Here is a 27203-nt window from a genome sequence, read left to right as displayed (position 1 = left end):
AGGAGTGTGCTCCTTGCCAAAAACCCAAAAAAAACCCAGAAAGGGTTTTCCCTAGTTTTGACCCTCCAAATTCGGCCTCCTAGAGCTTGGCCCTCCTCCAAACCAGAAATTTGCACCTGTAGCTGGAACTGTTGTTTCTTGCTCCCAAAATGCTAAGAAACCCCTCCAAGTATGTCTCCCATCAAAATCCCAGCAACCCAACTCCTCAATCCTCCGGCCAAGGCTCCCTCTAAACAACCCACACCATAGACTGCGCAGTCCTGGGGAAAATGACGCAGTCCCTTGAGCCAAAAATTCGACCTGAGTGCTAGGCTCCTCCTCCTGCTGAAATATCGCTCCTCTAAGCTGGAAATTGGACAAGGATCACTCCGGCAACACTTCTCACCCAATTCCCAACACCTCTGCTCCACCAAAACAGTGTGGCTTCCTCCATTGTGTCCCTGCTGAACCAAGGCAACATAAATCTCTGTAGGATGTAACTCTCTCTCTCTCTTCAAATGAAAAGGGAAGACCATCCTTGGGTGGAACTCGAGGTCCACCAAAGAAAGGGTGAGCTTCACTCCTTGGGAAGCTCTTGTGCTAAGAAGCATGTTGTAGCTCAGTTGAACAGCCAAAGCAACAATGAATTCTCAAATCATCAAAAGGCCCGAAATGTCACTCCTCTTCTCCTATTTATGCTTGCTCCCTTGAGTCTCATGTGGGCCCCATCAATAATTTTGACCCCCACTTAAGAAAATTGCACTGCCTTCAAGGGGTGCATATTATTTGTGGACGAGTGGCCCCCACATTCCACTAAAATGCACATCGACCCCCTTTTTCCTAAGTTTATTCACCAAAATTGCATTAAGCCAAAAATGACAAAATTGTTTTTGTCACCTTAGGGAGAATAATTAGGAAGGGACATTACATATTTTCATTCTATCTTTGAGACTCATCTGCAATCATTATGCCTTTTGTTATACAAGAAACATCAATCATATGCATTATTTCATTTGTGTTACATGTTGCATCACACTTTTGAATAAGGTTTTTTGTATCACATGTAGTGTCACTCTGTTTTATTAGCTCTTTTGTGCCACAACTTGCATCAACTTTGTGGATGAATTCATTTGTATCACAAGATGCATTAACCTTTTTTATTAGATCTTTTGTATCACAAATTGCATCTAACTTCACTATAGATGCTACATCCAAGGCAGCTTAGAAGCGGAAGCGAGAGTGGGGAGCGACAATTTTCAGAAGCTTCCAGGTCGGGAGCGATTTTGGGAGCGCTTTTTATATAATATATATTTTTATATATTTTGATGCATATATGTCAACAAAAGCATGTAAAATGATGAGTTAGTTATAAAAAACATAAAAACATAGAATAAACTGTTGAAGAAAGTGTAACTAGGTTCGGTATTTACAAATGTAATTTTGATCTTTGTACTTGTCAAGAAAAAGAAATATTATTTTTGTAAATTATAAGAATGAGTTTCTTGCTCATTCCATAGGTCTAGGAAAGTCAAAGAGTCAAAGACATATGTAAAGAGCTCTTCTTGAGCATATATGTAATGTATATGAGTCAACCTAGTGTCTAGAACAGCCCTCCAAGACAAGCACAATCCTCTTGAAGAAGGCAGCAAGCAAAACAGTCATGTCGGCCTGCAAAAATGAATTAAATAGCTAAAAGAAGTCATGTCGGCTCACATATAAAGACACACCTCTTCGTTGGTTCATGTCGGCTTAATATGGAGGGCAAACCACTATATATACCCCGCTGGGGTCACCACAGAAAAGACAATTCAGATACCTCTGAAATTTCAGATGGTGCAGGAATCTCGGTCAACCACAGGAGTACAGAACTCGGATTTGTCTGAAATTTCGGAGGTCTGTCACAAGGTACATGAATTTCGGATGGCAGTTACAGGAAGGGTTTTTATATGCCACAGTAAGGTAATGATGCAGTATGTGTATTTTCCAGATGAGTAGCACAGTTACAGTCTTGGCACAATTGCGATGGAGAGGATCACGATGATCCCATAGCAGCACACAGTCTCAACACATTGGTGATAATACCTTCTCGGCATGTTTACAGTCACGATCTCAGCATGATTATAATGATGAGGATCTCAATGTATACTCTGTCTCAGCATACTAGACAAACGCAGCATATCTATGATGATGAAATGCAGGGAGAAAAATCACAGTCATGATCTCGGTATATCTCACAGTGACTCACCATACCTTGGCATATAGATATAATCATGATCCTGATGAAGACACAATTACAAGGAGAAGATCTCAGTGAAGATGTAACAATGATGCAGCAATGATAATCTCGTTGTTATAATGAATATCTCAGTAAAAGTGCAGCAATATTCTCAATGAAGGTGCAACAAGGTGTCGAGATCTCAGTAATGCAATAATGATGACTTCAGTGAAGCAACAGTAATGAAGATGATCTCAGAAGTGACAAAGAAGAGGATTGGTGTCTTGGTCTTGGAGTGGCATAGTAAGTCAAGGGTCATGGTCTTGGTGTTCATCAATTGGAATCTCTATAAGAAGAATTATGTGCGGGTTTTCCTCTCCAAGAGGGAGAGGTTTTGGCCCTGGCAGAATGCCAACATTTTGTGTTCTTGTCTCTTTGTTTTGGTAGCTATTTGATGAACTAAAGAAGACACACTCTAATAATAATAAGTGAAGATTGGAATAAGAAGAAAAATTGAAAACACCTCACAAATAGTTATCAAGCTAAGAAGAATCACATTAATCCTACTTGCCCTAGATTCTTCAACATAAACCATATAACATCAATCATCTAGTAGTCATAATCTTCATCAACCATAGTTCCACAAGTTACAACATCGCGATTCTCACCAATCTTAAAGTTTCAAAGTTTCAAAGTTCATTATATACAATTTTTCATCACTAACGTTGTACATGTAACCATCACCAAACTATAACAAAGAAGATCAAACATGAAATGAAGTTTGTAGTTTCAACTTTCACGAAGCATCATATTCATAATTGATTACCAATGAGTTATAATTGCCAACTTCAAACTTCAAACTTAAATTGTCATATATTGTTCACAAAAAATACCATAATAAATATGAAAGAGTCAATAGTTATAAAAAGTACTAGAAACTAGAAAAGACAAGTAAATCTACTATCTACTAAAATTTCTTCTTGCCACAAGAAATTTCTAATATATTTTCTCGTGGTCTATGAACAATGCGAGTCTCCTCTCGCATAGTCGGACGGCCACATCTAGAAACAAAAGGCACATGACCTCCACATAATGTTGCAGATGGAAGTAGCAGCAAAGTTGGTGCAACTTGACTACTACTAGTGGATGATGGGGGTGGCATGGCTATTGATGCTATTGTTGCTGCTTCATCCTCATTGTTCAAAATTTTTGCTTCCAATTGTTCTAAATGTAAGGCTCCATCCTCCAAATTGTCCTCCTCTGAGTTGTTGTCCCAAGTGATATATGCTCTATCAAATCAAGCTCACTCACAATAATGTGTCAACAACCTCAAGTTGTAGTGTACATAAACCAAGCTTTCTGCCCAGTTTTCATTGAGGCAGTTTCTTTTGACATTGTGGATGAAGCTATAGGTGCTCCAACACCTCTCTGCAGAAGAAGTATTAACCACCTGTGAAAGCACTTTAACTGCCAATTTTGCCAAAGGTCCCCCAGAGCCATACATGTTCCACCATTCAACAGGATCCATTCTATCTCTATCATCAATTGCATGCAAAGAACCAAACACTCCAATTTGACTAAAGTATTTGCTTAATTCTCCATGCAATCTAGCACATTCCTCCCTGACAAGAACTAGCTTGTCTAATGCTAACAAATACCCATTTTGTACCTCCGGATTTGCATGGGGTTTTCTCCTAGCCCCACCCCCAGGTGCAGGTGTGGCCAACCAAGATGGAGAGTAGTATTTTTGGCATAAAGACATACGCCAAGGCATGGAGTGGAACATTAAAATTATCCCACCTTATGACCACATGTTTGTGAATATAATCATACAAGATTGGATCTTACGGCTAAACAATATCTTTGATTTGCCCTAGCATGCTATCCACTTGCTCATACACTTCCCCAATCACCGGCGCACCTATATCTACAAAATGAATCATGTTATAAATGGGCTTGGCGAACTGCAAAGCATTCTTCACACTTGCCCAAAACTAACAATCAAGAACGGAGTCCACCTCTTGAAAATCTTCCCTGTCAGATGCAGTTGCAACCTTGTCCTTTAATATCTGCCATGATTCACTTGATACCATGCTAGCCAATGCCTCTTACCTTCAAAAGGTGTCTGAAGGTGAGGTAATATCTAAAAAATCTAGTCTTTACAATCTTCAATAGCTCCAACCTTCAATGACTATGGAAAAGGCCATGGGTATTGCTATGATTGGTAATAGCAATATTCTTTCCTTTCTTATACAATGAACCAATCCAATTGTATTGAGGTTCGTTTATCTTAATAATGTCATGCATCAAAAGGTTCATTGTGTGAACCAAACACCCAGACCAAAATATGGTGGGGTATCTATCCTCAATGATTGCTCTCGTTGCCTTACAATTAGAAGCATTATCAATAATGACTTGGATGACATTGTATGGCCCAATATTTGAATTAATGGTTCTACAATGTTAATGTTGGTCCTTAACTTATCTAAGTAGTCATGAGATGAAAGGAAGACTGCACTAGTCGCAGACACACCAAGAACGCGTATCAATGGCTTGCCTTGTACATTTTTCCAACCATCAGATACAATGGACACCCCATATTCATTCCAAGCATTTCTGAATATACCCAAAGCATTTTTTACTTTGGCTTTTTCCCGATCAAGTCCCACGGTTATAGCTTTGTCATACCCGAGGCTCTTGTATCTTTTAGGGGCATCATTGATGGCAGCAACCATTTCATGCCAATAAGGTGAGTGAAGAACATTGAATCAGATGCCACATGAAAAGAGAAACCAGAAAATTTTTGCATCCGTGTTATCCCTACAACCTCATCAAGGAGTTCTAGTATTGTTCTATGCCTTCAAGGGATGTCAGTGCCTATGGTTGCGAATCCACTACCATGGGTGGGATGCTGATAGATTTTTTGCTCTACGTTTGCTAGTGGTGTCATGTTTACCCTTTGATCTTTTTTATTGGTATTGTGCTTCCTACTCTTACGTTATATATTTGGCTCTTTATTGTGTTAACACATTTTCACGAGTTTTGATTCCTACTTGCTTATTTCCATCCCATGGCATTTTCCCACATAGATGAATTTTGGTACAATTATATGAACCTATGTAAGTAGATTTGCAATGGGGGTATACAAATTTGGTGGTTCCACCCCTTTTCCATCCTCCAAGCCTAGTAACATATTTCCACAAGCGTGTTCATTCTACCTTGGTTTTCTTTCCATCATCTTCACTCCCATTATCCTCCTCCTCCTCCTCTTCTCCAAGGTATCCTCCACCACAACCCGCTTCTTCATCATCTTCATCACTTCTTCTTTTGCTTCCCAACACCATCATCATAGCAAAAAATGGAACCAACAAGATAAGGCTAAGCCATATACTCATCATGTTTGTTGAAGCTTGAGATTATTGCCTGTAATAAAATGAGGGAGGAATGGGAAAGAGTAGGAGGAGAAAAAGAACATTTAGATTCTAAATTCATTCAACATATAAAAAACACAAATGTTACATGGAAAAAAAAATGGGGATTAGGTCCTACCTCCTTGGCTCTCCAATGGTGGTGGCAGTCTTCAACCTCCCAAGCTCTCACAAATGGGAGCCTTCAATCTCCCTTGCAAGCTCCAACAATCTCCCACAAGCGTCTTAATCTCAAACCCTCTCAATCTCTCTCTCTCTCACATGAAATGATGTTATGAGGGAGGGAAGGAGGCATTTTATTCTTTTTGGCCCCTCCCATTCCCCTCCTAAAAAAAACCCTGCCTCCTTGGTCGCGGAAGCGCACCTTTTAAGAGGAAGTGATCGCTCCCAAAGTGATTGGGAGTGTCACGGGAGGGATCGCTCCCTGAAAACCAGGGAGCGAATTTTTCTTTGCAAGAGAGCACTACCAAAATTCGCTCCCAAACGGGAGCGAATTAGGAGGGTGCTCCTTGCATTGCTCTCTTAGCGCTTTTAATCAAAGTGTGCTTCAGGAGCGGGTTCGAGGGGGTTGATCCCTCGTAGCCCTAGCTGCATCAATCATACCATCAATTGTCTGAAGAGCATCAAACAATTGGTCCTTCATATATATTTATTTTTGCAGATGCTAGAGTGTAAACCATTTGATCAATTATTGTTTCATTTTCTTTTGATTTCCACTCAAGTATTTTAATTTTATTGTGCAATTCATCGTTGCACTCTTGCAAATCTTTATTTTTTTGAGAAGCATTTTGTAGACGTTTTCCACCTTTACCCATTTTTCACTTGACTCATTCTCTTGTACTTTTATCTCAAGGTCGTTTGAATTATATCATCTTAGGGTGTTGGGTACTACCAATCATGCACCCTAAACTGATTTTTACAATGATTTAATGTCTTGACTTGATGACACAATTGACCCCCTTATTCATTTTCAAGCATGTCTTACTAAAAATTTCTCCCTTTTTCTTATTTTTAACACCTTTTTACCTTTAGAGCAATGTGACAAATTTAAATTTGTGCCAAAACTACACACAATAGGTATCACACATCCAAAATCATACACAATCACACAAAAAACAAGTGTCCTTAAATCCACTTGTTCAATTTCAAGGTGGTCTAGGACAAGAAGCAAAATAAAATTGAGATTTTTCTTACAATAATAATGACTAGATTTAAAGCCAAAAACTTTCTTGAAAAATATAGACAACCTCCGTTTAAATAAATACTTATGTTGATGAACATACCCCCTTTGAAAACAACATAAATTCCAAAAATTTGTTCTTTTGCGCTTGCTTCTTTATAAATATTTTGAAAGGAAATTCTTTTTCTTGCAACCCCTTCTCTATAAATATTTCAAAAGGAAATCTGCTATCAAAAAGCTTTAAGATATCTCTTTAATAAGTAGCATACACAATATATGTCCACACCATGACTAATATCTCATTCCGGTGAGAGGTAGTGTCAACAATGAATTTCTAATGGTAATTTTCTTTTGATCAATGTGGGATTAATGATAGTGATAAGAACAAAATATACCTCAACTAATAAATTATCGCATGGCCAAGTGGTTGTTTAGCATCAACTCTGAGGCTTTTATTGGTTCATCAAATTGTTGGATGTAGCCATACAACATTAGAGGGAACTCTGGAAGGAACGCAGGAAACGTAATTGTCCATATGCCCAACTGTATTTGGTATATTAAACTATGGCCTTTCAATTTGGTACCTCTAATGCTTATATGACACTGATATGGATTGTATTGTATGCAAAAATGTAAAGACTGGCAAACATTATATAGGTATTGTCCATTAGAGTGAAACAAGTACGAGGCATCTACACAACAAGACCAACAATCTAGAGGTTATACCAACAATCCATAGACTTTCCCTCGTACTTTGGCAATCTTGCTCATCTAGATCAATTTAGTGTGAATGTTGCTTTATTGTGTAGATCATTACTAAAAAATTCCAATAGCTGCCATCTTTGAATGTAACAGCACTCCCAGTGGAATAATTCTGAGATCCATTCATTACATTCTCCAAAACCCATGTAGAATTAACTACAATCATTTACTCTGAGAGTTGAAAATAGAAATGATCAAGATCTCATTCATTCGAGATGCCATGGACTTGATCATTAATTAAGGAATGACCACACAATAGAAAATGCCTTCCCAAATATAGATCTATGCCAAACATTCAAGGGTTTTGTTTTTTAAGCGCAAAGAAAAGGTTGTATATACTGAAATACATCATATGCTGACGGGGGTGAATTGAAAAATGACATAATCTAGGCATTTATCTACCTTCAACTCCTTTCATACCAGAGCTCTTATGTGCCTTATTCCCTGTAACTTTAAAGCATAGACTCTGCAACAACTAATTTCACCATTACAAAGCTCTGATCCTTCAAATTGATAAGTGCACCATTAGAGATATTCTAACCGTGACAAAATTTGATCTGTGTAGTGAAAACGTTTGCTTCAATTACAGTTTAAATGTTGAACGACTTGAAGCTCATCAAAAACGGATTTAACATTATGACCCCCAATGCAACTCAAATCAAAACACATTCCTCTGGATAGAGAGCCAATGAGCTGATTTTTTAATAGAGGAATGCATGGAAACCTTCGCGGAGAAATATATATATATATCAAACTAAATTCATGTGCAAAGACAAAATCAGAGCCAACACATAAGTTGATTTACCGATGCTTTCAAATTGCGTACCAGATAAAAGCAAATCTTAGAGTTTTAGGAGCTCACGGTCTAGCAATCTTGTTTCTATATGTTATGAAAAATTGTCATTCCAGAATCCATCAAAGGAAATTGTTGCATGCATCCTTTGACCTTAAATCTCCTACAACATGAAGTTGCTAGGCTTTTTAAGAGAGCATATTTAGTCTTCCACCCTCTTCATCCAAGTCCTTCTATTAATGACCTCACCCTTTTGACTCGATCACCCAATTGAATAGAGGCACTAGTCTAGTTGTGGGATTACCTCTTAACTCTATATTTTCCATAATTCTTGGTAGCTAGGGTTAGGATTTGGTTTAAATTTGCATGTTATGGTAATTTTGCATCTATATGTTATTGTTCTATTAATAAGAAATTCATTTAATAAATTAGAAAAAGCAAAGTCTACCATTAATTGCATTTTCCACCCCAAAAATAGGGCTGAAATCTAGACATTTATTGTTGTTTTATGCATATGAAACCATTAAAAAACCTAAAGTTTTCCTATCCCTTTCTTACCTCTTTGATATCCTTTAATCCCTTGTTGAATTTATCATTTGGAGGCTATTTCTTAGCCATTATATGGTATTAGATGTTGTAAATCTGCATATCAATAAAAACCCTAGTTTATAACAGGCTTCTAGTCTATTGGGGCTGGCGGAAAGTGTACTTGAACACTTCTAAATCTTATCTTGGCCTTCAAGGTGTTGTTGGTACCTTCTCCCATAATCATTAGACACTTATCGCCTTCGAACCTTCCTTTGTTGAGGATTTGTTTAGGTGATTTTATCTGCAAGTCCCTTAGAAAGCCATTTGTCTTATGATCCCTTGGTCATCTATCCTCTAAGCCTTTCCCGAGAAGCCTCCCTCATGGAGATAACATCCACCAATGAATAGCAGGAGAGAATCCATTGAGGTGACAATGGTTGCTGATTTCATTGTTGCCATAAGACCTTGGTTGCCTAGTGAGACTTTGCACTAGGCCTGTTAGATTTTGCAGTAACAGGACTAATATTGAGAGAATGATTACGAGGTCCAATGTACATTACGTTTTTCATATTTACTTTCCATATGGATCATGTTATAGCATGCTCATACACAAGTTACAAACATTCATACTTAGTGGTATTCATCATTCTTAGCAGCAACACTCATATAACTAAGAGAGAAAAAAGGCCAATCACCTACAAATACTTTTGATCTTGAATTAAAATTGTTAACGATACAACTTTTAGTATAATATAATCCATTACTTTACATAGAAACCATCTAATTTGCATCGATGCTAATTATTTTAAAGCAATTATTGTTCATTCATTTCAAGGACATTGTATACCTGTGTTTCTCTTTTCCAGAAGTTTATGAAATTTGGAAAACCTGAATCAAGTGCACCAAACAAAATCTATTATTTAAGCGTGCAAAAAAAGGATCTAAAGACCAATATAAAGTTACAAACGTAAATGCATTTAAGCATTCTTTTTACTACAAGTATAGCTTCAAAGAGGAAAAAGATATTACAGAAAATAGAGATGATAATAGAATACCATTCCATGTTTTACTCTAGTGATGCCACAAAGAGAGAGATTAGAATACTAAGAATGTCTGTGACACGTGTAGTTCTATGCTATATTTTACAACTATATTCTCTTATATGGGAAATAGAAAGTATATAGTTCATGCAAGAGCTGAAAAGCAATTTTCATAGTTTGTGTATAGTAAAAATAAATAGAAAGTATATGGTTCACCAATAAGCTCTCTATCATTGTAGTTAAATATGCGAATCATAACATCTCAGCATAGACTTTAATGAATAAAGTCAATCTGTAAAACAGCTCGAACAAAACCATCAACAACTTTGATGTTAGTTAACATAGTAAAGAGGACTGATTCCTCTAAAAGAAGTTTTGGCTTTCAGTATAAAAAAAGGAGCATCATCCCAACAAGGCAATATCAAAACTCGTTTTCCTAAACAATTCACCTCAATCTTGTGAAAATTTAGTATCAAGCATTCATAGTGACCAATTTGCACTATTACATCTTTGATTATGTATCTTTTAGGTGTAACTTTGACATCATAGGTCAACATGTCCTTTAAACTTGCTAAAGATGATGAGGATTGTCTAATATGCCTATTATCTCACAAATCTGCACTAGCAAATCTACCAAATAACTATGAGCAATTCCAATGGTCATTGCTAATCGCTCCTTTATTTGGACTAGTGCCTTTCTAGTCATAGGAAGATGTCTATAGTGATCATACACTGTCTACAACCTAACAAATCCTTGCATATAGCACAGACAATATTTGTTCTCAACATGTGTACAAGCAACCAGTGCACATGAAAACTTTCAATCAAAATAATATGAGGGAGATTCAATTTCATTAACCAACTACGATTATGAACGAAAAAGGAAATGGATATGCACCTTAGTGAATATAGAATCAAAAATAAAGGCACTAAGGCCCACACTATTGTAACAAAACACAATTATTCAACCATGAAATTCAAAGAGCTATAAAAACACGACATAATCAAACCTTATTTGTACATTAATCAAAAGATGGTTTGAGCCATGATAATGAATACAAGATTAGCTCTATAACAAGCAGTGGACACTATCAGGGAAGCAATGAAAGAAGGTTCGAAATGGAGGAATGAGGAGGCTATACTATAGATTGTATTACACATCAGATTCTTTGCAGTGTGCCCTATATTTTTTTTGCCAGATTTGACCACCATGATAAGCTAAGAGTGTGATGATTTTGTTGTATGTGTCCATGTGGGGATGATTGATATACAAGTGTTGGTTAGTTGGTAGCCCAACAAACCAAGGTCACTTTAGTTCACATCCTCAGGATGATCAGTTTTATTGCTCTGACCGACTATTCCCTAATGGTTGTAATTCCCATCAAGTTGTCAATTTATTTCCTACATAGGTATTTGGGCATCCTGAGATGGATCCACTAGGATACATGATTTATGGGAACTGTTAGCTACTCATTTATTTTATTTGCTATGTAAAGGTGATTGTGCTTTGTAAGGTTGTCACCCCTGTAATTTCGCACATCCATTTTATCTTACATAGACCCCTTGTCTCTTATGTATGTCATGTTGACCATGTACATGTCAAAAGTCTGAGAAGTAGAGTACAAAGCGGTGGACAAATTTTTTCAAAGATCATTGTTATCATTCAGCGTCACTTTTATCATTGTAAACCCAATTTTTGCATGTTTAGGTTGTAAATGATTCTAGTATGATTGTTAAGCCATGTAATAACACCTAGGTAAGCCTATGACTCTTCTCAAAGGGTTTCATCCTAGGGAATTTTTTAACCTCCCCAAATTATGTGTGTTTGTAAACATGGATAATCGGCAAAGTTTTTCTCCCAAACATACCCCAAATCTAGGGTGGAATTCTTTGACGAGGTCTTAAGTCCTAGTGTTTATCGAGTCTATGTATTTTTCATACTGGATCATGTGTCTTGTTGTGGAATTGTGTAAAGTCTTGAGAGTATGTCTCAATGTGTATTTCCCCTTCTAAGGGTTGATAATATAATTTTTTGATGCAAAAGTGTATCTAGGAATAATTTAGTGCATGGTTACTCATATTTAGACACCATGGCTAAATTATTTTATTATAGACACACTTAGAGGGTGGATAATTAATTATTCCCCTCTTGAGTCTTTTAATTAATTTTTCTAACAAAATAAAAAGAAAATAATTAGCCAGAAAATTAATTAATTTTGAGTCAAAAAATAATTTGAGAGAAATTAAATTCTCTCCAAGTGGAAAATCATCAAAAATTCGGGGGTCAAAAAAGAATTAAATTTTGGAAGTCCTCCACCAAGGGAAAAATGGATTTTTTTTAAAATGCCCCTTGGAACTTGATGGTCAAATCAAAGTGGATTTTTTAAGGATATTAGTCCAAAATATTATTTTTTGCATTAATAAAAAATGGGTTTTAAGAGAAAGTCGAAATTTTCCTCAAAATTAAAAATAAAAATCCAATCAACAGTGAAGATCAAGTCATTTCAAAAGAAAAATTGATGGATGAGATTACTTTGATGAGGATCAAGCCAACTAATAGTTATTTTCCACTTAAAGGGGTTTCTTATCTCTTTTTTATATAAGGAAGTTATCAAGCTCCTCATTTCATCTTTGAATTATATAAGAATTATCTGATGTGCTAAGTGTTAAAATTAGAAAGTTCTATTCAGAAATTCAAAAATTCTTTGCAGAAACTTGAAAAGAACTAAAAGTACTTTGTAGAACGTGAATGTACTTTGCATAAAACTGAATGTACTTTAAAGAAAACTAAATGTTCTATGCTGTTGCAATTACTTAGAATGCAGATTTCTTCTTCTAAACTTTTTAGATTAGCAATTGTAGATAGAACATAAACTTAATGATCATATGAAGACAGCCAAGCACAAATATAAGACACTGAGAGTTAGGTCCAATGACCTAGGCAAAATCTGCAAAGGGAAAACCCAAATGATTATTCTTCTATTAGATTTCTTCAATTGTTTAGCAGAGTACAAATCGAGAAAGAGAATAAGAATGACTAAAGTCACCAATGTCTGATCAACTTGCAGTTGAAATGCTCTTGCTCTTTGCTTGAAGATCTCTTTCTCTTGATCAAATCATGTCTTTCACACTTGCTCTAGCTCTTCCCTTTCTCTTACTCTTCACTTGCTCTCACACTTCTCTTGCACACACTCAACACTATCCCTCCTTCACAATGAACATGCTACTCTCAACTCTCACTCTTGCTTAAATAAATGAGAAAGGAGGAGTTACAAAATGAATTCATGCCTTGAGCCAATAATAGGAGAATTGAATTCCATGAGGGAGGAGTTACTTGACGAAGAATGTAACTCATCCCAAGAATAGAGAGAGAGATACACTTGTCTTGAAGAGTTACAATTCGAATTATGGAGAGAGAGAGAGTTACACTTAGACATGAGAGAATATTTGGTGAGTGTTACAAATCGAATTGAATAAGGGAATTACAAGTGCATTTAATGAGAAGTTACACTTATTTCATACATTGAATTAGTGAGGGAGAGTTACATTCTCTTAAGTGTGAAGTTGTTATTTATTCCAAGAGAGAGGTTTGATTTTCCAATTAAGAGATTCTTAATTTAATTTACATATTCCATGAGAAAAATCTTTTTTTATTAATCCATTAAAGGTAAATGACTTTAGGCTATTTTATAGATAATAGTATCATAATAATAATAATACTAGTAAGGATAAATATATTAATTCTTGACTTATATAATCATGATTGATTTGATTTTCAAGTGGATTCCATATGTCGAGGTCATCTTTGATCATTTAGACATGACTTTCTATTTTTGGAAAGTCACTTCTAAATTGAGATGTGACTTGCTAGTTTTGGAAAGTCATATTAGAATTGTTAGAAACGACATTTTATTGTAGGTGGTTCAAACAAAACTGGAAGATATGATCTCTTCTAGGAAAAATTCATCCCTGAGCTACCAAATTTTAAAACTGAGCAAGGCTATGTTGGAATTTCTTTGCACTTAATAAAAAGTCTTTGTGATTCAATTCAAGGTGTCTCTCATTTGTTGATCTGTGGTATGTGTTGGATGCTTTATTGATATGCTTTGATTATATCGTTGATTATTATTTCAATTGCCTTCATTAGGAACATATATTGGTATAGGTAGTGTTGACCCTGCCGCCTACACCTACCTACAAGTCAGTGAGAAAAGCCTTCAACCCCACAAGGTGTGGTTGGTGGCAGGGAACTCAGCGAAGGGGTTGTCACACTAATCCCGACTCTCTCCGTTTGAACTATCTCCTAGGTTAGCTAAGGGGGGTGGTCCCTAATGAAAAGTTAAGTTTAAAAGATGTGAGTTTCTAGGAGAATGTTATAGTGAAAATGGATTACTTTTAAGGATTTATGGGCAAATATGAAGTGAGCAACTTGAAATAACAATGTCAATCATTAATATGATTAAAAACCATAAAACCAGTGCCTTATAAGGAATTTGCTCAACAATTTAAAGATATATTTGCTCAAAGTGAAATGCAATGCTCTCAAAAGATAAAACAAAGTCACCCTGAAATGTAAATAAGAATTGTTAGCACAAGATATGTAAGATACAAAATTCTTTTGAGATAATCAACTTTATAAATCAAAACATGTGAAACATATCTTGCCAAAACCCAAAAATTAGTAATTAACTTGAAAATGTAAAAGAAAGAAAGTGTTAAACCAAGACATCAATATGCAATTAGACTTGAAACATGAAAAGAAAACACTTGTTTGAAATGATTACAATACTTGCTTTTGGAATAGATTTTGCATATGAAAACTCAAACCACCAAGAGACAAGCAAAGTAAATGTAATGGAAAGTGCTCTTGGTTAATTTTATTAATTAGCTCTACAACAAGATTACAATTTAACTCTTCAATCCTCAAACCTCACCCTCGCCCAATGATATGGATCTCACAGTGAGGAGTCAATAGAGGAGTAGAGGATCCCTAAGATGTCTACTTCAATCAACTTATGTTGGAGGTAAAATTTTAATGAGGCTTGGGGCCTTCCTACACTAAAATGCCTAGATGAAATGCAAATTGTGTTAATTCCCCAAATTAAAATAATGATACATGCAAATGCTTCAAAGAGATTGATTTGCAATGCTTAAAAATAAAATAGTGTTCAGCATAAGTTGCAATTATAACTTCAATTGGAGGAATAAAATTAGCTTACAAGTGTTGCATGTGTTTCACCAATGAATTAAAATGATACAAGTATTTGCTTGAAAGTAAAATTTGTTTCTCCCGGATGCGGGTGCCACCTCGCATGACCTGGTAAGGCCACTTGCCACGGTCGACAGGACACGCGACGGACGGAGGGCATTAAGGCTCCTCGCCGCCACCTCCCATCGACCAGCAATGCAGCACTCGAGCCTTAATGAAGGCGCAGGAACCACAGCGGAGGAGGATGGCCGCATTCAATGCGGGGACATTCCGAAGGAATGAAGGGGTTGTTAAGTATGTCGATTCGGAAGCAGATGAAGCCCACAGCGATGGTGTTCTTGCTCTGCGTCCTGAGATTTCTGGAGTCATTGTGGAATTGGGGGAGGCTGGTCGACTGCTGGTCCTCCCTGGTTCATGCCTACAGTCATCTGTCTGTCATAGTAAGCCGAATTGGGAGGAAGCTTCGTCTGAGGAAGCGGAATTTGGAAGAATGGAGCGTGAACGAATGCCATGCCGTCGGGGCCGAGGCTCAGGGAGAGCCAGATCCGCTCGCGGGCCTGCAGCTGACCTACACCACCATTGCTGCTGTGTTTACTGTTACCGACGAGGAGGAGCACCTCAGGTGCAGGCGAGTCAATTTGTGGAAGCTGGAGGGTCCAGCAATGGCGAGCAAACTCTACCTGCATTCGGCTCTGTCATCTTCTCACTGCGCAATCCCAGGGAAAATTTGGGCATCAATGCTCATATTTCTGTGTTGTTTACCAGAATACCGGACGAAAATGAAGACGGCCTGCCTCGGCCACCTGCAATGGAGCATCCCTCGAACAATGAAGAGAGAATTCACCCGGTGCGAGAGGGAAATCTGCCTCAAGCTATGGAGGAAGAATGTAGGCTCGTGGACAAAGGTAAAAGGCCTTTGGGGGAGGCCTCAAGCTCAAGGGAGGCGGAATTGCGGGAGAGCGAACCTGCACTACCGGCTTTCATGGACGGCCTACCAGAAGGACATGGTTGGGCTTGGATTCGGGAAGCTAAGCCAGAGGACGAGCCAGGGGATGACGAGAAGGAGGACTAAGCCCAGGTGGCTCTCATGCATGAAGTCTGGACGCGTGTGGGATCGTGGTCGGTTCTCTCTCCTGCTGTCTTTAGTCGTTCTAGTTTGTTTCTTTCTGTTAAATGTTGGTTCTCGGTCATATGTATCTTCTGCTGTTTCTTGGTTACTCTTCCGTAACGGAATGGAGTTTTGTTTGGCTTGGGCTACCTCCACAAGCCCTGGTTCTATGTGACAAGCTCTGCCCCTGCGTGGGCTTTTCAGAGATGCCTTTTGTCTTTTTGTTGGTGGTTTTAGGGAGCTATCTAGGTACCTTCAGGTGGGATTCTCAGAAATGTAATGGGTTGGGGGACTATGCTACAGCTACCATGGAGCCACATGAGCAGCAAGACATATCATATGTAATTTTCCGCTGTAAATATTAATACAAAGTAGGTAATGTTGCTTAGAAAAAAAAAGAAAGTAAAATTTGTTTCAAATAGACAATGACAATAAGTTGCTCCAATATTCAAGATAACAATGTAGCATAAAATTGAAGCATGTATTCAAGTGCTCATGAAACAATATACCAAAGTAAATGGAAACGAATCAAAGTTTGTTAAGAATATAAAATGCTTGCATGTAAAGGATGAATTGCCCAAAGTAAAGTGTAATCTTGTAGCTCCAAGCAACAATGAGAAAGAAAATGCAAAGCTCAAATGAAATTGTAACAAAATTTAACTTAATGAAATGTGATAGTGAGGTTGTGTTAATTCCCAACTCAAGCATGCATGTAAGTGAATGAAGTATGAAAGCTTAAACCATGCAAATTTCAATCCACCCAAGAGAAGCCTCCCTCTAAATGGGGAGATAGGATACCATGGGAGAAATCCCAAGCTCCCACAAGTAAGTTAGATCTTTTATTAATATTACAATGAGAAGAGGGCCCTTCAAAGTTCTCAACTATACTTCAAGGAGAGTCCTCCCAATAATTTCTTGAAACTTGGACACTAGACCTCCTTTCTTGAAAAAGTAGTGACAAGATCTCACAAAACTTATGCAAGGGAAACAAGGTGTGAGTTTCCTCCAAATGCCCACGGCTTAAAGAGGAAAATGGGCAGCCCTCTAGTAAGCTCGACTTGGCCAAAATAAGCCTCAAAAGGGCTCACGATATCCTTGGAAATCGAACCCCCAACAAAGGTCTTGCAAACACTTGTTAGATGTTGTGGGAAGTTGCTCTTCAAAATCTGTCACTCAAGAGTTAGCAAACAATCCAAACAATGGCTGCAAAATAAGTTAAGTATTAATGGAAAAATCAGCGAGACAAAATGTATATATACAATTATAATTTACAAAAGGCTAAGCTAAAGAGTGAGAGTAAACTCTCGTCTTTGCTTAGCCATCTTCAAGCTCTTAGATAGCAAATGAAAGAAATGAAATACAATGTTTTTTTTAAAAGAGATTTAAACTTAAAATTTCTCGGCTTGTGTACAAGCTATGTGCCGAAATCCCTGCAAAACCACTTTGTAAGATAAGACTATGAAGGTTCAAAGAACAAATGAGAGCTCCTTTAAGAACGTATCAAGAGTGGGTTAATCTCTCCAAAGACTTCCCCTCACGCTTGATTTTGTAATCCCAACAAGATTTTCCCTCTACAAAACTTCAATCAAGAATTAGTTCCATATAGATTTAGCAATAAACAATGATAAGAAATTCTAGAGATTTATTTAAAACCAACTAGAGCATTTTATACCTAGAGCATACTTCTAAATCAAATGCCAATGCATGATAGCTCTACATTAACAAATCTACAAGAGCATATGTAAGCAAATTAGATCAAAGCATGAGTAAAAGGAATTATACTAATGCTCAACAATTCATCACATTCGAAAATGAGGAACACCTCATGAATGAAACCCCAAAGTCTTTATTGATATTTCTGAAAGTGTACAAGGCAGCAGCACTTCCGCAAGCACAATAGCTAGTAACAATATTCTGTAATGTGAGAGCCCATGGCTCTATTATATAGAGAGTTGGGAGCAAATCCCAATGAAGAATGACAATGACAAATGGCATTGGGTGACAATCCCAAAGAGAAATTCGAATTTGTTGAATGGAGCTCCAATGCCAAGTGTAAAAATCAAATTCTGGCAAGTGGACATCATTTTCTTCTTCCTTTGTGTGCCAAATTCGAATTTTATGGTGGAATGACAAGTGTATATGGGTGGTAACCCATGTGGGGACAATTTCCCACAAAAATCTCCACCAAATATTCTCCCAAATCCTCCCAAATGTGCATTAACTTCACAAATTCGAATTTCCAAGCAGTTTTTTCATTTAATGCCAGAAATTCGATTTTATTTGAGCACATGTCCTTTCCTTGATTTTAGGAGTCCACATCACCTTGGAACTTCACTTTAACTCCCCCATAATTTTCCACCTCATTTCCACAATATTTAGCATGTGTGGATATTTATTTTTCTCCATTTATTTAATTTCTGGCTTAGTTAATTGCCAGATTTCCCACTAAACTTAGGAAAAGTGGGTTTTGAGGGTCCAAAACACATTATTAACCCCGCAAAGTGTGTCATAATAGAAAGTTGAGGGCGAGAGGTGTAAATTTGATTACTCATACCCCATACAACTTCTTTAGACTACACTTATTACAATTTAAATACAATTTTATTTGCAATTTTTGACTTCGGGAAATCTAAAAAATTAAAAAATGACTACTTAGACCTAACCAAATTCCACGAAATTTTTTGCGTGATCTAGTATGGTAATATACATCGACTCTAGACACTAAGATGTGTCAGGGGCTCAATCTTCAAACCGTCACCCCGGCTTTGGGGTAAAACGTGAGTGAAAAAACCTAAAAAATTATCCACCTCTAAAAAAAAAGGGATAATTAACCAGATAAAAAAAACACTCCAAGGTGTACTCGTTTATTGATCAAGTCCCAACATCCTAGGCTTGTTACAGACTCAAAACTCATCATTACTAGTATCACTTATTACAATTCCTCGTAGGGTGTGGAATCTAGGTACAAGAAAGATGATGAGAAGATAGAAGTAGAGTTAAAAAACTCTGTTGACTGACAATATCTGATGGTACAAGTGTCCTCTGGATCATCCTTGGGCATGGAGTCTTCATATAATCATCAGGTGCCACTCCAGTGGTCAACAGGTATCTTTCCTTAAGTGTTCGGTGAGAGTAAATATTCTAGATCTAGTGAAATCTAGCAGGTATCTCTAGGCTTATAGATCTATTGTACGAATCAAACCCCTCTTGTTTAATAATCTATCATTTGAAGTGCACTGAGTTACAAGTTGCTCCAGCCCTTGGCCTCCAAGTTCATAGACTGTGAGGGGACCACATCCTTGTTTGGCTCCAAGCCTTGATCTAACGAAAATCTTATGTAGGAGGACTTTGCAAAGATTTAAAAAATTACTCTCACTCTTTTCAAATTTATTTACTTGTGCCATAAAATTTAATATGCTAATGAGAGAAAAAATTATTTTGTAAATATTGTAAATATTTGTAAATTATTTTTCCATTAACCCTTGTATTTCAAAATACTAAATTTTAATTTTTGTATAGTATTGGGCTTTTGGGGTTTCATTTCAATTTTTTGTATACATTGAGTTCTTGGGTCTTCTCTATCTCACTTGTGCGGGTCCTAGCTCAATCCATTGAAGGAAAAATTCAATTTTTCTGAAGATAGTTGGGGTTTCAAGGGTTTCAAGCCCTCTAGAGAAGTAGTCCAGCCTTTTGGGTCAAAACGTTCAAGAGAAAAGGACTGATTTAGGCCCTAGAGGGTAAGATCTAGCCCTCCTAAATCACATTTGCTCAATTTCTAGCCAGAAGAGGATGGTCGCATCCCTTGGAGGCATTTTCACAATGATTTTTGAGCTAAGAAATCATTTTTTTTATGTTTTGAAGCCTCTTAAGGCTAACCGTAGGGGTTACAAGGCCTATTAGGCCTAGCCATAGCCCTATCAGGGCCAAATCCCCTTATCCATAGCCCTTGTGAGAGCTCATACCCTAGAGGAAACCCTTTAGCACTTAGTTGCAGGCCTTTAGGGCCTTCCTTTGGTAGTCGCAAGCCATTTTGGCCTTTTTCTTGTGACCGCGAGACTTAGAGGCCTCCTCCTTGGCAGTTGCAGCCCTTTTGGGTTTGATCTACCTTGGCTACAAGCCCTTGTGGTCTTGTTGCCCTAGGTCGCGGGCCTAGGAGACCTTCTCACCCTAGTTGTTGGCCTTATTAGGCCTTTATCCCCTCATTGCAGTCATTTTTGGGCATATTCCTAAGTTTGGCACCCGATTTTTGACACTAATCTTTGTTTTGCAAGCTCATGGTAAGTTGTCAACGGTTTCAAGATTGGTTTCTAGATTATTTTTCCATTGTTCCATTGATTTTACAAGCTAACATTTGGTTTTGCAGACTTGTCATTGAGAATTCAAGGGCTTGAGGTCTCATTAGTCCATCATTTAGCCCTAGAAGCCCTAGCTTCAGTCACAAGAGGGCTGATCCATTGTTTGTCAAGGCTAATATTTGTGTTGCAGGTGTTTGAAGGAACTCTAGTGCACTTTGGGAAGTCAACTAGCCATCTAGCAAGGCCTTAGGGCCAAGGGTTTGCCTTCTAACACTATCTTTTCCTCACTTTTTGCATGATCAGATCTGAAATCTTCTCATAACAGTGGTAAAATCTCTGAATATACATCTTAAATAAGCTCTAAAACACATTAGCATAACCCTATAATCATCACACATTTAATCTCAAATGGTAAGAAAGATTTGTGGTATTGTGATCATGGTGTTCTAAGTGATTTTGGACGACTGTCATATGATTTATAAGTTCTGATATATGCTTCTATAACTCTGATTTAAGTCATAACAGTGATAAAAGGAACACCTAAATTCATAAGAGACTCATCTCTCTTATTGGCAAAGAGATTTAAGTAGGTTGCTCTAAGTGTTTGGGCTAATTAATGTGGAAATATAGTGAAAGAAAGTGATTATCGTCTTGTTGGCCACTCCCTGCATTTCTCATGTTTTGCATTGCATCATTGGCATAGCTTTTGTTTCCATTTGCATCTCAAGATTGCATATAAGTGCTCTCTAATATATAAGGAAATTGTGCTCTAAAAAACCAATCTCATTGTTGTTCCTTAAAGGAGTAACCTAATTGCATATTGTGTTTTGGGCATTGTTATTAAAGAGCATAATTTTCAAGTTAGCCTATCATTCCTAATTGCTAAAGTGACATAACATTGCTCTCATTTCTTATTGTTGAAATTGCTAATTGATAAGATCACTTTATAGCATCTTGTGAGCATGACATTTGGATCATTAAGATGAAATTTCAATTTTAAGTAATATTGTGGGCTAAAGTGTGGTTTCACTCAAATCTTATAAGTGGATAATATCTATTGGAAGTTATAATATCTATTGGAAGTTACCATTTGTATTGCTCATTGTTTCCTTTGATTAATAATTTGCACATCAAGTTGTGAATGATCCATTGATAGATTTGTGCTCCTTGCTTTTCATTGTCATTAGATAGTAAGCACTTGTCTTTTTTATTATTAGTTCATTGGATAAATCTTTAATTGGTTTTGAAGCACTTTAATTGGCTAATCAAGTGGTTTATTGGCACATTTGCTTTAGTTGAGATTGTTCCTATAATTGCTCTCTAAGTACTTCATTTATGCTCTTGTGTTGAACATCATAAGCATTGAATCTTAAGCAACTTAACTAGAAGTACTTAGAAATCATTTAATCTCACTTAAAGCTATTACTCATATCTCACATACCATTATAGGATTAGTTGTGCATTAATAAATTTACCTCCAAGCATAAGCTTGGTTGAAAGAAGATAGGACCACCTTTCTCACCCAGCTTGCGAAGTTCAGACCCTCATTTGTGGTTAACACGGTGACCTTGTAGTTCTCTTGTGGGCAATCCCTTGTAGTAACGGAGCCATTCAAGTGATTAGAACTCCATGGTGGTATCATTAATGAGGCCTTAGCCTCCTTCCTGTGGAATTCTCTCTACAACCTACATTTGAGACTAACTTCAAAATAGTTGAGAGGAAGGATTCACCTAGAATAGGCATTCTAACTAAAATTAACCAAGAGTCTACATTTCACTTAGTTTTAGGTGTTGCATCTCATATAGGATAATTCTTCATCCTAGCAGCAATTGTTCATCTGGTAACTTGGAATTTAATCTATATTGTGCAAGTAAATTGACTCCTAAGGCACTAGTCTCTAATTGATAATCTCAATAAATCTAATCAAGTTGTGCTAAATAATTAAACTTGCCAATTATCCTTAACCAAGTTGCTAGGCCATTCAGTTGTGTCTCTTGAACTCATCATCTCATCCATAGGGACTACCCCCCTTAGCCTGCTTTAGGGAGACAGCTTAAACGAAGAGGGCAGGGATCAAAGTGACAGCTCCTGTCCTAAGCGTTGTCGCATAATGGTGTACAATTTGAGCAACAACATGTCCCACACTTTGGCCATGAGCCCTAAGAGGTGATTATGCACATGATCATCCAGCTTCACATTTCCCAGCACAGTCTCACAATTCTCAAGACATGTCACATATATTGAATCATTAATCACACTCCAAGACACACATGGGCTACTTGCAGCCACATGGATATCCTCCACATATGCCACATGGAAGACCCTAGAGCATTCCTCCCATTTGGCATTTTTCAGCTAATTTGTATACTTGTCAATGGTTGACCCACGTGTGAACACTATGACTGCCATGAGGTCTCTTTGAGCACACTATGACATGGAAGGGTCACTTGAGTGAGGTTCTAACATGAAGATATGACATGGCACTCACTTAAAATCATTTTGATGGAGGTCACTAAAGGACATGATTTGGGACTTATGAGCCCAAAATGGAGGAGTCGTCCACTTGTAGAAGCCTCATTGATAGCGAAGCATCAAAGCATATGATAGGATCGCGAGGAGTTTTTGAGACTCTAATTGAATGGGACTCGAAATTGTTGGGGTTAGGTTGGCAATAAGAGTCAAAAGACTATTAGAGGGTCAGGTGTTGTGCAATTCAAGATGGAGCCAGGTCGGTTGCTACGAGTTCAAGATGTATTGTGGGTATCGGAGCTCAAGTGCAACGTGTTGCCTATCTCAGTGATCAAGGCGAAAGGGTTTGAGATGATATTCCGAGAAGGGAGAATGGTCTATACCGACTGCCAAGCAAGCCTATAGATCAAGGGAAGAAGCAGGTTCCTGAGACTCAGAGGGAGTCAAGCTCGAGTGAGAGTTTACATGTTCAGAGGGAGAATCCACAACCCAAGAAGAGTTAAGGGTCAGTGGGGAGTAAGGAGACTTCTATAGCTGCCAAGAAGGAACCATGGAATGGGTTGAAGGCATATCATGACAAGAAGCGTGAGGCTTTTGGTGTCAGGGACACTACCAAGGATAGTGTTGTTCATTCTACAGGGTATGCGGCATTGGTGGATGCTAGAGATTGGGCTAGTGTTGTTGATGAGTTGCTTCCGAGTAGTGGAAGTACCTCCCTCGCTAAGAGGGAGTGTTAAAATTGTAGCTTTGGAGGTACTCCCACAACCCTTGGGGTACTAGGTTGTGTGGAGTTGACCCACAAAAATAATGTTTTGAGAGCAATGTACCCAAGTAATGGGTTTTGAACTCAAAGGAGTGGATTTAAGACAAGAAAATAATTTTTATTTCTAATATAAGTTGTGTTTGAGCATGTAGACTCAACTTGGCTAGGGCTAAGGACATAACCCTTGGTGGCTAAATTACTCCACCAAGAACACTATATATTACGAAGGCGTTGAGGTCATTTGAACACACATTGCAATCATCCATTTGTGAACAAAAGCAACTCACAGATCCTCAAGAAGGTCGAACTAAAGTGAATCTAAGAAGGATGAGCTTTTCTTATGAATCTGGGCAGACTGAGCTGAGGAGGATTGGACAAGTTGTTTCTTTTTTTATGTTCTAAGCATGACCGAGTTAGAAAGGGGCATGCCGAGAATCTGTTCTGCTTGGAAAGGGAGGGTCGAAGCCCTATGGAGGAGGTCGAGACCTCTATGTATGCTACAATAGGCCGAAAGGGCCTCACTTCTGTTTGGGAGAGGGTCGTAAGGGCCTGAGGTTGGCACAGTAAGGCCAAAAGGCCTCAGAACTAAGCATAATCTATTGTGGAGGGTCGAGATCCCTGATTCATCTTGTAAAGGAGGGAACAAAGATTGTGATAGAGATATATGAGGCTTACGTTCTATGTTAGATGATTGCAGAGGTTGTCCATAAGTCTGTTCACTAATGAGTGTTAAATAGTAAGGTTAAAAATGGTTGATTGTACAGTGATTTGGAGGGCCAATCACTATGAGAAATTGAGCTAATACACAATGGCTTCAAAGAGCTAATCCACTATGAGAAGCATATATTTTGGAAGTTGATACATGCTTGTACTTGAAGGAGCAATTACACAGTGAAAAATTGATGTGCAGAGGTATTGAAGGTACAATAACTCTATGAGAATGGTGGCAAATTGTTACTGCTCAAACTAGTAGGAGTCCTAAAAGGGGATCCTTGAAGGGTTACTACTAGGTTAAGGGCAACAATGGAACGATACCCCGTTGTCACCTCAGCTAAGGCTCCCTACTCTTTATGGAGTTTCATCAATGGGAGGAGACCCGTTATGATAAGGATCACAAAGTGAATGGACCAATGATAGGGCGAGGGGTGATCCTGGAGACCTATTTGCAAGAGAGGCTCAAATATGTGGCTTGCCTGTCTTGGAAGACAAGATGGAAGGCTTTCTAGGAAGGGCTTTGGGAAAAAATTTAGGGTTAGGTTTTGAGTATGTGTCTTATAAAAGAGATCCCTAAGCCCTAGAATTCTTGTGGAAACTTGGGTACCAGGTGATCTTTGAAGAATTAACCTTGATAGTGCATGGGACCACACAGGACCAAGTGAACCTAAGGTTCGATCAAGGGGATAGGATTTAGCAACCAATGATATGCTTGACCTAACTAGGGATGGGAAAGGGATCAAGGAATGAATTTTCAATGAAAGGCAATGCAAGGATCTCAGTGAGGCTTCTAGCCTAAGGGAAACCAAGGGTAAGAATTGGTCTTCGAGATTGGGCTTGCGATATCTCAAGATCCCACAGGCAGAATCTCATGAAATTTGGAGGGCTTCTTGAGGACACACCAGTGCACTTGTGGACCAAAAATCGAAGTTTTTGGATAGCTAGATCGTGAGATAATTGATGCCCTAGGTGACCTAGAGGACTAGACCTAGAGAAGAGGAAAGGGGAGATGGAAAATAGGTTTAAGGTGATCACCTTCAAGTGGACTAGTGCCTAATTTAGGGAGATTGGATTCAGGTAGAATTATGACTATGGACCTTTGAATTTTCTAAGTCAAGGAGGCCTCAAAGACAACTTTGCTTGGCACTAGGGCAGCAACAAAAGCAGCTTCAAAGACTTTATACTTCGTTTTGCAAGATAAATGGCTTGTCAAGATGAATTTCAGTAATGAAACATCCCTAGGAACATTCATTCATTATACATGGCCCATACATGAAGCATTCACTATCCAGAAACAAAATTTCCACAACTTCGCATAAGAGATGCAACAAATAAGCCCTAGTATAGCGAAATCCCAGCAACAATGTATGTGACAAAATTAGAAAGAAAGAATAGCATTAAAATGTACTTACATGTATAAGAATATATCCAACCATCCAAAAACTTGCCATCAAGAAGCTCCAAGGCATATGAAAATTATCCAAACATCAAAATTCATTCCATGCTCCAAAAATTCATCCTCCAAGAAGGATAGCAAAAATCTCTAAAGAGATACTAGTTCCAAATCCAAGTGATGATGCTAAAATGAATCCTCATCACTTCTATTTATACACTTCTAATGAGTTTGATTTAGCTACTTGGGCCTACATTAGCCCCTAAAATAAAATAATGTGCAAAACAACTAACTTTTGGTGACAAGCCCACCAAACTAGCTCATAAACAAAAGAATAAGCCTCTCAAGAGGTCAAATGATCAATAATACATGTCGTTGGGCCTTCTAAGAAGCCTAATGAAGTCCATAAGTGCCACAATGATGAATAGGACTCCCAAAAGTAGTGGACAAGGGGTTGGCCCCTTGTTCTCCAAATAATAAACCTGTGGTGCTCCCAATGGGTGTGAGGGCACACAAGTAACCTCATGGGCCTCCAAGTAGGTCGAAGATGCCTGTAGACCATCTGTAAGGGCTCAGATGATGGTGTAAGTGATGCCACATTAGCATACAAGTCTTGGGTCATCTGCCAAGTGTATGGTACAACTGTGGGGCTAACTGGGCATGGTGAACCAGGTGCATCTTCCTCGTCCAATAGGTGAATCTCAAGCAATCTCTGAACATCTTTGGGGATCCATGGAGTGTTGTCTACTGCTGTGGAGGTCCATGGCTCTCAACACACACCCTACATGTGCCAATGTAGCCCTCGGGAGGGTTAGGACCCCGTATAGGGAGACCAAACCCAAAATGGAGACCATCTGCAATCCTACATAAGATCCAATGTGTCCCCTAGCCTTCCAGTACAACAAGTCATCAAAGGAAATCGAGTTAAAGAGCTTACAAACCATGGACAACAGGTGGGCACTTCATAATGGCATGCCCTTCCATAGTGGGCTTTGGCATGTGCTAATGTCTCCAAGCTCCAAATGGGGTTAACCAAGTATCCTATTAGGTGGTTTCTACCTTTAAAGGGGATAGTATGTCCAAGGTACATCCTTCAAAGGGTGGTGGCATGTGATAAAGAGATGAATGGAGTAGGGAATGAAAAGGGACAGCGTTGGGCCACACACTGGGGTAATAGGGTAGCTAGCAAAAGGGAAGCTCACACTTGGGTATATAATGTATAGGAGGGAGCAATCGTGGTACGTGAGGTGCCTCGACGTTGATTTTCCACCCTTCTTTATATGTCTTTTGCCTTTTATGATTTTTCTTTGATTAACTGGTTGGGGCT

General features: G+C 38.1%; 1 protein-coding gene across 10 annotated transcripts in view; it reads right to left on the bottom strand.

The window, feature by feature from the left end:
* LOC149150458 (uncharacterized) overlaps positions 1–27203 on the bottom strand; it is a 405388-nt gene that overhangs the window by 119771 nt on the left and 258414 nt on the right. For all 10 annotated transcript variants that reach the window (XM_089440913.1, XM_089440910.1, XM_089440911.1 and 7 more), the window contains one exon: positions 9733–9773. In XM_089440913.1, the coding sequence (XP_089297039.1) occupies positions 9733–9773 (41 nt within the window). The remainder of the gene's footprint in view (positions 1–9732; positions 9774–27203) is intronic.

Source organism: Pinus tabuliformis, chromosome 9 (assembly GCF_031772625.1).
Source record: "Pinus tabuliformis cultivar Carrire ecotype Pingquan chromosome 9, CPIR1, whole genome shotgun sequence".
In the NCBI taxonomy this organism is placed as follows: Eukaryota; Viridiplantae; Streptophyta; class Pinopsida; order Pinales; family Pinaceae; genus Pinus; species Pinus tabuliformis.
Note: the sequence above shows the minus strand (reverse complement) of the source record. Positions and strands in the feature narration are given on the sequence as shown.